This window comes from Tubulanus polymorphus, chromosome 12 (genome assembly GCF_964204645.1).
Source record: "Tubulanus polymorphus chromosome 12, tnTubPoly1.2, whole genome shotgun sequence".
NCBI lineage: Eukaryota > Metazoa > Nemertea > Palaeonemertea > Tubulaniformes > Tubulanidae > Tubulanus > Tubulanus polymorphus.
Window position 1 is genome coordinate 2717501 of NC_134036.1, and position 12565 is coordinate 2730065.

The 12565-nt window shown below is 39.1% G+C and overlaps 1 protein-coding gene across 1 annotated transcript; it reads right to left on the bottom strand.

The window, feature by feature from the left end:
- Positions 1 to 80: 80 nt before the first annotated feature.
- Positions 81 to 3156, bottom strand: LOC141914059 (uncharacterized). The gene is made up of 3 exons (XM_074805325.1): positions 2918 to 3156; positions 1173 to 1327; positions 81 to 741 (listed from the first exon to the last, which is right to left on the bottom strand). Exons 1-3 carry the CDS (start codon positions 3039 to 3041, stop codon positions 448 to 450), a joined length of 573 nt encoding a protein of 190 aa, XP_074661426.1. The 5' UTR covers positions 3042 to 3156; the 3' UTR covers positions 81 to 447.
- Between the last annotated feature and the right edge of the window lie 9409 nt (positions 3157 to 12565).

Below are 12565 nucleotides of genomic sequence, written 5' to 3' on the forward strand. Positions count from 1 at the left end.
ATATATATATATATATATATATATATATATATATATATATATATATATATATATATATATATATATATATATATATCCATTAGCAGGCCATTATTATATATAATATCCATTAGCAGGATGCTAATCACCAAGAAAATTTCGACTTATATATTTCTTCCCGAACCTCGAAATCTTTTGTTGCCGGTTTTTCAATTAATCGTTTCCTTTCTTTGTCATTGAATGAAACCAAAACGGGTCAGAGACATGTCCAATTAAAGAGGCGCATCCTCGCTTTCGAGGGTTTGATTGCCTCCCACCGAAGCTCACGCCAACATAAACCCCTGCCGCAGACCCTCCATCGCTTTATCACACGTTCAAAGATTATTTGGTGGAAAAGGTTGCCATTCAGCGGCCACCAGTCTATAGCCAATTGAACCCTGGCTAGCGAGGATGACATCCTAGGGGGCGCTACCACGAACCGGCGGATACTAATTTCGTCAGCACGAAAGTCACCACGGCAGCGAACACAGCCGTCGGTAAGCGAGGTCGCGAACTGGGCGGAGAGTTGTTGCAGTATTGCATATCGTCGCAGCAAATAAAACGACTGAACCGGAACTCGATGACGTCATTGTAAACGCGTTTAATTATCTGTTTCATTCGCTGTACGTTATCGTACGAACAGTCGATCTGAGCACCAGTGCCCTCTGGCGGACAACTCCGAACGATTTCTTGCTCCTGACCCATAATACTCGTTTGGTAGATCTGTAAGAAAATAGGAGTGATTAGAGTTCTGACGTCATAGGGAGATTTGTGGAGGTCGCCATCTTTCTGGTAGTGTCTCACCACAGAAATGTTTGGTGTACGGTCATCTTTTTGGGACATTTTTGATGATGTCATAGGGAGATTTATAGAGACAGCCATCTTTCTTGAAATAAACATCTACATCTGTGATGATGTCATAGGGCGATTTATGGAAGATGACATCATTTATATCAACCTCTTGACAGTGCTATAGGAGGGTCTTTCGGAAGGAGCCATCTTTTCTGGAAGCGTCTCTATCAATACGTCATAGGAGGACATCTATGGAAGTGGTCAGCTTTTCAAGAACGGTCTTATTTCACCACGTCATAGGGGGTATCAACCGAGGTGGTCACATCTTTCCTTGGAGCGTATAGTCACAACTCGACACTTACCAGACAAGCGCCTGTGGATGAGCATTGCTTTTTGTTGATGCGGACAAAATCTTCGTTCCATTTTGGGTAAATGCATTCGTGAATATGTTTCATGTCTTGGTTTCGGCCGTTCAGATAACCGCGACAATCGTAACACGCACCCATAGCTGCCGTACCTGAAAACAATAGTAAACAAACTCACTTAGTCATGGCAAAAAAATAAATTCCATTTCGGAAATCCTGTTCGAACCCGGTTATAAAACTAGTAATGCAGCAGTTTCAGCAATACTTAGCTATCGTTCTGTGTAAAATATCATTTTTGACAGCTAAACTTCACAGTTAACCTTCAAACCAATAGACCCGTTCGAAATTTGTGATCGTTGTGACAAAGATGGAAACAAAATAATTGTTTTTGGCCTTTATGTAAATATAGGGCCGGTTATCGCAGCTCTGAGTACACAGTACATTGAAAGTAAATATACAGAGATTTATATCTAAGTCGTATAGTTCGTGGAAATAGGTAGAAAATAGACTTACAAAGAGTACTTTCTTTTGAAGGCGGAAATTGTGTATGAATGTGTGAGTGAAAATAAAGGCAGCATCAACAGGAACAGCAACAACATTAAAACTAGCGATAAATATTTCACAAGATAACGAACCCTGTGTTAAAATTAATTTACACTTGACTTATGAACAAGTTCTAATTTCTTTCTTGCGCTCTATGAATTCAGTTCCACAGTGTTCATAATGAATGCATCATTCTAATGCCTTTAGTTCATTCCAAATGATGAAGATGTTGGAGAGATATTCTATTATGGTAGTTATGCGTTTGTGGAATCGAAAGATTATCCAAACTTTTCCTCTATTAACTGCTATTCTCCATGACTTCAAAGCCCAGACGTGTCTTGAGTCCACATTAGCTGCCATGAGTGGCATTAAATCTTGAGGTTGGTCTAAAGCTGTTTGATTGGTTAATTATATGGAACTAAGAGGGTTGCCGATTGAATGAAGAAAAACCATTGTGGTCGAGAAAATAAACATATCTGACGAAGTCGTGAATGCTACAATCTTCTAATCATCTTATTAGGAAACAAAAAACTTGCAATCATCATGTGTCTTGTAGTTAGATAGCCCGTTTCGGGAAGGTGTTGTCACAAGACGCCAACGGAATTATTCATGATGTGACTCAGCGTTGATTACAACAATCTGGTGCAGTAGAGAACGCCTGTACTGTCATGTCAACAGCATAATCCTAAACAAAATACCCTTAGAACGGATATTCCCAGTATAGAAAATGCAAATTATGTGCCAGTGGCCAGTTTTGACGTTAACAAGTACTAAAAGTGGTCTTACGTAAATCTTAAGAATGGTCGTATTACATTTATTGGATTAGCTCTTAGAACTAACGATGGTCTAAGAATGGATTTAAATCTATAAAAGCCATGTCTGCAAAACTGACCCCAGAATCCTTACTTTACCGTAGAAAACGAGTCGACATTTTTATTCCATGCCCACTTTAAACTAGAGATTCCCTGGGAACAAGAAACGCATCATCATCAATCGTCCCAAATCATATCACAATTCCAAATACGGAATTGTAAACGCCTCTGACACGAACAACCATCGCAGATTTGCCAATTTTTCCAGGCGAATCGGCGATAAATCAAATGAATTAAGGACCTTTGTCAATAGTGACCCTGTTGATGGAGCTATACATATGGCTATATACACTGTGCATTGTCGCGTATAGTGTACAACGTAATTACCTGTAATGAAAATATCCAGCGCTAAAACCGTCAATAGCATCCACAAACAGCTCCCTCTACCGCTGCAGCCGCTCGTCATCATTCTCATCGTCCTCTTCACCATCCCAGTGATCGTCACTTTCATCCTTCGTTAGATCCTTTTCGCTAAAAATCCCCGTATTTTCGTTCTAATAATGGTTTTAACTAGTTACTCCTTCTTCCATACCATACATCCCCGTATGCTATTGTCCTCTAGTACATTATCATACAGTCGTTGAATAGCCTCGCATGCCAGAGACCGACTCTCATTGTTGCCAAGGCGACGCGGCGAGGCCATTCGATCTGAATTGTTCGTTTATTCATGAACTGTATGTACATTACTTAGATGTTTTGAAATATCTATTTAGTTAATTTATTAAGTTTAAGGTTATCACTGTTACGTTTATCCATTACCTACTTGCATGATAGTTCTTTCACGATAGTTCTTGATATATTCATTGTATGTAATGAAATTTAATGTAAGATCATCAACTTCTGAACTCATTATAGCGATTTTAATGAAAAAAAATTATGTAGTTAAATTGAAAGCTTAATGTTTACTAATATTGTCAGTAGTTCTCATAAATTTTCCTTGGCCATTCTTTCCTTGGCCATTTTTTCCTGGCCATTTTTTTTCTTGGCCACTTTTTCCTAGATTCGTTGATGGAATCGAAAACGTCGTTTTAGATTCCATGGTTTATTGAAATTGAAAAAGATTTCAAAATCAGACTTTGTAATTTTTGACAGCCTTTCGTACATTTTCCAACGTATCGAGACCTTATTTTCAATGTTTTTATGAAATTATCACCATCGATACCACTGTATCGGCATAGTTCAGCAACGCTACTGCTAGTGCGAGTTGACGCGTTGTTTTGGAAATCATTCGATATCGCGATGACGATGAGATCAACTTCTAGGGTGAGATCGAAACGTCGTGTATTTTGTATATTTTAGATTGTTCGAATAAATGAATTCTTGATTTTAAGTTTCTTTTAATTTGTACAGTGGGATTGTATCTAATCATCCGTTCACCACGTTTGAGTGTGGTTATCGTACTACTTCTAACACATGTCTGTCATAGGATAAAATCCCACTATTTACAGATTAAAAGAATTTAAAAACCAGAATTTAGTTATTCAATCTAAAATATATAAAAGACACGACGTTTCGATCTCACCCTAGAGATCATACCTGACGATGATCTCTAGGGTGAGATCGAAACGTCGTGTCTTTTATATATTTTAGATTGAATAAATAAATTCTGGTTTTTAAATTCTTTTAATCTGTAAATAGTGGGATTTTATCTTATTATCCGTTCACCACGTTTGAGTGTGGTTATCGTTCTAACATGTCTGTCATACTTTATTGTATTCCATTTACCAATGATGGTCCGTTACATTACGGCTCAATAAAGTCAGGTTATGGAAACAACGAAGACTATGATCTTCCAGTTGACGATGAGTTTATTTCGGACGCACCTGGTATGTGTCTGAATTTGTTACAGACTCCAAGGCTGACATATTCTGAATCCTACAAGCTATGTACAATAGGCTACGAGCAATTATCTAACAGATCTTAGAGAATTGTTAGATAATTGCTCGTAGCTATAGGTTACTACAATTCAATCTTTATTCAGCATAAACATTAATAAAACATTGTTTGTAACTGATACAAATTCGGAAAATCAAGTATATACATAATAGGAGATAAACAAATAATAAAATGAAGCATAATTAACACTAATTACAGATGAGTTAAAACATAATTGAAAATATACAGAACATTAATCGAAGAAAAATTAGGACAATGCCAGACCGAGTTTAATAAATTTGGCTAGCTGAACAATGCTGGTTGTAGGTTACTATGTGACAGACATGTGACTGACTAGCAGGTGACAAACGGGTCATTGTTTAATTCATTCTGTCCGAGCAAGGATTAGTTAATTACTAAACAATTACTAAACAAACAAATGGGGCAGATCCCGAGTTTAGAGTTGCCTATAACTCACAACTATCGAACCAGGTCCAGAGCGTACAATAGATGAGATTAAAAAAGATACGTTTTCATTTTTATCAAATAGGGGACAATGGGCAAAAAAGGAGCGGGCGGTTTGCACCCTCGACTCCCTCGCGGGGACGCGTATGCCTCTCAGCCTAAAAGTCCTAGAGTTTCTATCTGCGTGAAGTTCGGTGTAATTAGTATCACTTCGATTCGTGCGCACTGCCCCTTCACAACCTGACAAGTATCTTTAATTATCTCTACACTGGCTCGCGTGAGCTCCACTGAAACGGTTGTACTTAAAATTGATGATCCCTTGAATTCGCCGCAAATTACGACGTGTGACTCTAATGAGCAATCACAACAGCAGTTTCATATCACTTTTCGTTTCCTTGTGCTAAACCGTAACAACTTGTAGTGAGTGACATATCACTGTCTTTTCAGTCAACCCACACAACTGTGGAACTAAGTCCAGAGTAAAATCAAACCCACACAACTGTGGAACTTGGTCCAGAGTAAAATGAAACCCACATGACTGTGGAACTGGGTCCAGAGTAAATTTAACCCACACAACTGTGAGACTGGGTCCAGAGTAAAATCAAACTTACATAACTGTGGAACTAAGTCCAGAGTGTAAATTAAACCCATATAACTGCAGAACTGGTCCAGAGCGATATTAAACCCACGCAACAGTGAGACTGGGTCCAGAGTAAAATTCAACCCACGCAACAGTGAGACTGGGTCCAGAGTAAAATCAAACTTACATAACTGTGGAACTAAGTCCAGAGTAAAATTAAACCCCCATAACTGCAGAACTGGGTCCAGAGCGATATTAAACCCACACAACTGTGGAACTGGGTTCAGAGTGAAACAAACTCACACAACTGTGGGCCTGGATCCAGAGTCAAATCAGAGCCACACAACAGGGGAACTGTGGAAGTGCCAAATTCAAATCAGACCCACTCAACTGTGGAACGTGGAAGCGGATCAAATTCAATCTTTTTTTTATGAATTTTTAATACCTCCAATCTCGGTGACGTCGACAAAACTGGCGCACGCCACAATATCGGATTTCTGTGAGCGATGGCGCCGGTTACTTTCATTTACATAAAACGAAAACAAAAAATCGAGCTGCCACGAAACGACACCACCACAGTACGAGGTCCGCAGCCGACAGGATCACTCGAACTTTACCTGCTGTCAACTGATACTCACTAGATAAGAACATGGATTTTCTTTGAGTTGGCGATGACCAAAGATCGTTTGATGTTTATGTCATTTCGATGTTGAAAAAAAAAAACTAAGGTAAGAATTTCTATTTTAGCTCTACTTGTCGAATTTCTCGTGGCCGCCGGGGAATGACTGTAGTTAGGCCACGCAATTTTTTTACTTTTTATAGAAAGCTAGAAGACCACAATAAGCCTTTTTACAGTTTCCAGGCGCCATTTTTTTGGGTACCCGCCGGGTCCGCATTGTTGAATTTTTTGTCCCTATTTTTCTCCGGTTTAATTTTTTTATTTCGTTCATATCTCTGGATTTGATTAAGATGGAAACAAAGTAGAAATATCGATGAACTCGGAAGGAAGTTGAGGTTTTTTGTTTTATAAACTATTAAAAAAACTATATTCTTAACATATCTCACACTTGGTAACTGTTTATGAAAACAAAAACATCAAAATCTTGACTAGGCCTATGATATATTGTAATTGGAATTCCTGGAATTTTACAATCCAAGGTCGCCATCAATGTCCGATTAGCAAAGTTGTCTGAGCACTGCATGGCTGCACCTTCCAGAATAAAATTGTTAAATCCGATGTGATAAAACATTGTTATGGTGTCGATCTGAGTGCCGACATCACGATTCGATTAAAAAATAAAAAAAAAATGATTTACGAGAAGGGAGAGTTTTGTAGTCGTACGACCACATATATATTTTTGAAAATAGTTGTTTCATCTTAAATTTTGAAATAGGGACAGTAGGCAATTTTATCTTAATTCGAAAATGATTATTTGAAATGACGAAATATCGGGTCTGTCGTGCCCGAGAAACAGGGTTTTCTTTTGGGTGTGGCCTAACTGATCGAAATATTCTTCTTATAACTATATATGTAATTTTCAAAAATCCACAATTCGTAACTTAAAGAGTTAATTGTTATTGATAGGCCTGTTTAGGTTCATCGTGAACTTTAGGCATGTATTCGTAATTACCCCTCGTACGTTCACCATTTCAATTTAGAAATGATCAGTTTCTGAAAGTGCGTTGATAAAATGTCTGGTGTTCGTGGTTCATTTTCAATTGAAAATGTCTCATGTGAAGTCCTGAACATATGGGAAGTGTGGACGATCATAGCTTTTGGAAGTTTGCTGATAAAATGTCTAATATCTGGTGTTTGTAGTTCATTTTCAATTAGAAATGTCTCAGGTGAAGCACTGAACACATGTGAAGTGTGGACGATCATAGCTTTTGGAAGTTTGCTGATAAAATGTCTAATATCTGGTGTTTGTAGTTCATTTTCAATTAGAAATGTCTCAGGTGAAGCACTGCACACGTGAAGTGTGGACAATCATAGTTTTTGGAAGTTTGCTGATAAAATATCTAATATCTGGTGTTTGTAGTTCATTTTCTATTAGAAATGTCTCAGGTGAAGCACTGAACACAATATGTGAAGTGTGGACGATCATAGCTTTTGGAAGTTTGCTGATAAAATGTCTAATATCTGGTGTTTGTAGTTCATTTTCTATTAGAAATGTCTCAGATGAAGCACTGAACACAATATGTGAAGTGTGGACGATCATAGCTTTTGGAAGTTTGCTGATAAAATGTCTAATATCTGGTGTTTGTAGTTCATTTTCTATTAGAAATGTCTCAGATGAAGCACTGAACACAATATGTGAAGTGTGGACGATCATAGTTTTTGGAAGTTTTCTATTCGCAGTTCATTTTAGAACGATCAAAATTGTAGAGAAATTGTTGCGAAACCTGTCGGCTCCGGGTCGGTTCTGGTAGCACATTAGACGATGGCTGAATTACAAACTGATACCCATATTTTTTTCAGGATAAATCCGTCGAACCTTGGACATATTTCATCTGACTGCCCGATTGAGCGCACATTCTTGCTAGGTCTATTCAGTTAGAACTAGGACCCAGCCGATAATCGTCTGCTCCGTATGTCGTAACCGCGAGGTCAGAAACTAAAATGTTCGCAAATTTGACCGCCACAAATAAAGAACCGCTGTACGTAACGTCCGTAGCGAATTGTCTGACCGCCGACGCAACCGATAGAATATGGCTAACTTACACCCCTGCAGGTAGCAATATCTCGACCACGTACCGGATAAAGCCGTTTAGTAAACCCGTCTACAATTACTACGTAGGCCTACAGACGGCGCTGCGAGCGGAAAACAGTAGTTCGGATTTGGTGGTCAAGTGCGAGGACAGTTGCAATCAAGCCTTATTCCGGGCTGTAGACTCAATGGCCCAAATTTCTCCGTACGTGACCTTGGCCTTGTCGATCGTGGGTACAGCTCTAATACTGATCGCAGTGGCGCCCGATGTGCGACGCTCGTCTGCCAACTGGTACATCGTCTCCTTGGCCTTGACCGAAACAAGTTACCTGTTGTTTACCGTTATGATGGGCTTCGGGAGTAAACTGGCGTACTACTTGAAGGGTACCGATGCGTCTTGTAAGTGCTCCCAATTCTTCTTGGAATTCTCGGCGATGGCGAGCGTCTATATACTGATAGCTATGACCGCCGAGCGAATGTACGTCGTACTAGCGCCATTGCGCGCCGCGGCGACTGTCAGCTTTAAAAAATCGATATTCGTTACATCGATCGTGGCCGCTGTGTCGTTTGTCGTCAATTCACCGCGGTTTTGGTTTTTCCAATTCATCGGGTTCGATTACACAGCTCCGAATGTCCCGATGTGTTACGCCATTGCGACGGCGAGATTCTCGTTTGCGACGCTGTCCAGTTATTTCTCCACGTACACGATACTGATCGCGTTGGTACCGGTTTGTCTGTTGTTCGTCATGAATTTCGTCATCATCGTCCAAATTCGCAAACACAGTCGCGAACAGACGAAAATGACGTCGTCGGGCGCCAGTAGCAACAACGACAGTGGTGCCACCAAGCGACGACCCAATAGTACAGAGGTACAAATAACTATTATGTTGGTTTCGGCGTCGGTTACGTTCTTGTTGCTAAACATGTTGAAAGTGGTGCACGACTATCTCCGAAACACGCTAAACTTAAGTACGTGTCCTCATGCAAATTTAGACGCGATTGTCGACCCCCTTGGTACTTTTCTGCTGTACCTCAGTCACGCTGTAAACGCCTATGTCTACTGTTTGAGCAGCGCCGCCTTTCGGGCGCAGTTGTTGCGTCGTTTTGGCCGCCACGCAGCCGGTAGTAGCGCCGCCTCGCGGAGCGCATTTCAAACGCAAATGTCGACCATTTCGAATTAAAAGCACGACGGATGAAATTCAAGAAACTCTTAAAAATATTGAACGTTTCAACAAACCCCGATTGCGACCTAGATGGGAAACTTTAAAAAAACTGGAGGTTCAAACCATCCATAAAACAACGGTCAACAGCAGGCCTATATCCCCGAGTTCACGCAGTTAGGCCAGTTCGGGCCACGCAGTTAGGCCAGTTCGGGGCACGTAATTAGGCCACCCATCCCGAGCAACATTCACAGCAGTCAAAACCGTCCAAACCGACTTGATGGTAATGATTGGAGCAGTTGAATTTAAACATTAAAAAAACCTCCGAACATTTTAACGATAAAACCACCTGCTAGGCTTCTGCCGTTTATATATATATATATATATATACTTTAAGGTGAAATTGTCAGCGACCAATTTTCGAATGATTTATTTATTAACGCTACGAGTTAACACTATGCGATACCGTTTATTGGACATTTAGATGACATCCATATATATATATATATATATATATATATATATATATATATATATATATATATATATATATATATATATATATATATATATATATATATATATATATATATATATATATATATATATATATATATATATATATATATATATATATATATATATATATATATATATATATATATATATACATGTATCCATTATGTACTGTTTAAGGTCTATATACCTGCCGAGTTGGGATAACGCCACGCGCTGCTAAGTGTCCTTGTCGTCGTTTTATCATTGCCGCTTTTTCTGGCCATTATGAAAATTGTTACGATATATTTCTAAAGGATTCACTACCGCCTCTGCTGATTGGTAAAAATGGTGTTGCTTGTCTTTGCCCGCCTTACGCCCCCTCCCTGCCTCCCTCAGCCCTCCATCTTTGCCCCCTCTCGGTGTCTTTTCTCCCTACCCTCTCCATGGCCGTAGGAACAGGGGGCCCAATATTTGGCCTTCCAAAAGCAATCCTTCAAATCGTGACATAATTGTCTGATAAAAGTTATGAAGCTCCTTTAGCCCTCGGAAAACGGGTTTCCCCTATTTGTGCTCCCCATCCTCAACACGTTCCCCAAGACTTTCCCTCTCACTCTGCATCCCTCTCCTTCCATCTCCCTCTACTTCTCTCCATCGCTCTTCCTTTCTCTCCTCCTCCTTCCCCCTCCCTCTCTTGTATTCCTCTTCACCCTTATCTAGAGTATGCGGTATGTACATGTACATTTCTTTCTCCTCGTAATCCATTATACACAATATAAACGATGTGCAAATCATGAATATCAATGCAATTTCATTTTCAATATGATCACTATTATAAGGATCAAGTATTAGCAAGTAGTATATATGTACCGGGCCTTATGCACATATATAGACCAGTAGTTTCGTCCTTATCCGTCCTCGCTTGCCAGGATTTGAAAGCCTCCTGCCGAAGCTCATGCCAACACAAAACCTTCATTGGTCTATTATTACATTACCCCAGAACATTATTGTAACGGGTTTTACGGCATCAAAAATTGTTAAGTGCATACAATAATAGCTATCATTGTTAAAACAGATTGAGAATTACACCTAGATTTGAAACTGCATTTACACGCTCATGACGCCCAGGCAATTGCTATTGTGTCAGTCAAGTATAAAACTGTACCTAAAATGCGTGGATATTGTTTTAGAATATATACATATTACCTTTGAATCTCGTAATCATTGATGTTGTGAAGACTATATAGTGAATTCCAGCAGCTTAGTATATCTTACAATATCTCTAGTTTATATCATATTTGTCAAGATTTTTTTTACGTACAGTGATTTCTGTTCTGCCGAAACAGCAATCGATAAAGATTTGGATTATGTTTAGTTTCATCGTTGATATGAAAAAAAAAGGTTTGCGCAAATTACCTACAGTAATTTCTGGCAGACGCCGAAACTGCAATCGATGAATATTTGAGTTGTGGTCATTTTTTATGATCGATATCAGAAGATTTTCGAACACTCAGCGGAGTTTGCGACCCCCTAACCTCCTAACCCCTCACCCGCCCCTCGGATCCACTCCTGCTATAGGGGTAAATCTTCAACGTGGGTGACAACCTCCGCAGAAACAATCGGAAATCACGTTTGTTATCGACAAATTTCAAAATGTTCCCAGGGAGATTATTTTGTTCCATATCTATTAAACTCAGCCTTGTTATTGTCACGTTGTTCTGAACTATATATACATTTACAATTACTTTGCTTCTGTTGAATAAAATTAAATGCTTGTTAAAAAAAAAATTGTTTAATTTTTAATTGCTTATCGAGAAAGTCGCGCGTTAATTGGTGATACAAGTGGAGATGAGATAGGAGAGGCGGACATGAGAGGGTGAGGAGGACACGGGAGGGTGTGGAGGGAGACGGAGAGAGAATGAAAGGAGAGATGGCATAGAAACTCTATGGAAGGTTGCATTATGAAAGGGTGCCTCAGAACTTAAAGATAGGCAGCATCAGAAGTTAAAGATAGGGTTTAAGAACGTACAGTTAAGGGTGCATCAGAAGTTAAAGATATGGCTTTTAAACAGATAAGGGTGCATCATTTGCATCATCCGTCTCAACTTAGTGCTCCCTTCATTGTCATTGTTATTTTGTTTTTAAAAATTCTTTCCTTTCATGTTGTTTATCTTTTAGTATTTTAACTACATTGGCAATCTCGTCCTTTGTATCTGATCTTGTATTTTGTTTGTTCGTGACTCCTTTTTTACATGTTCATTGACAATCTCTGTACAGATTTTATGATGAATAAGTTGAGTTCAAAACTCGAAAGACAGGACGTTAGAATTTAAATGGTGCATTAGCACTTAGAGAGAGAGAGGGCGTTAGAACTTTACGAAAGGGCGTTTAACAAACATATCATAATCACCTTTTCCATCGATTGTAATCAAATTCGAAACATTCAATACTCATTGAATAAAGAGTTAGTTTTTGCAGATGCTGTCACAATTATATTTAATGAAGCGACCCGAGCACCGTGAACGTTTGATTGTCGTATCTAAAATCGTTAATGGTTCCCGTTAAATTTGAAACCAGCGCGTTCCAGTTCCACACTCATTAATTGAATCTAAATTCATAACAACCTCATCGACGCTCGATACGAAAGGACCTTTCGAGTTATTTTTTCTGTCTCGCTCAATTTAGTCTTGTT

Bases quoted from the DNA above. Each gene is read 5' to 3' on its own strand.
- LOC141914059 (XM_074805325.1), bottom strand. From the start codon at position 3,041: ATGAAAGTGACGATCACTGGGATGGTGAAGAGGACGATGAGAATGATG. The intron at 1,328-2,917 runs GTAATTACGTTG...TATTGTTTTCAG, and splicing joins GCTGGATATTTTCATTACAG to GTACGGCAGCTATGGGTGCG. The intron at 742-1,172 runs GTAAGTGTCGAG...ATTTTCTTACAG, and splicing joins CATCCACAGGCGCTTGTCTG to ATCTACCAAACGAGTATTAT.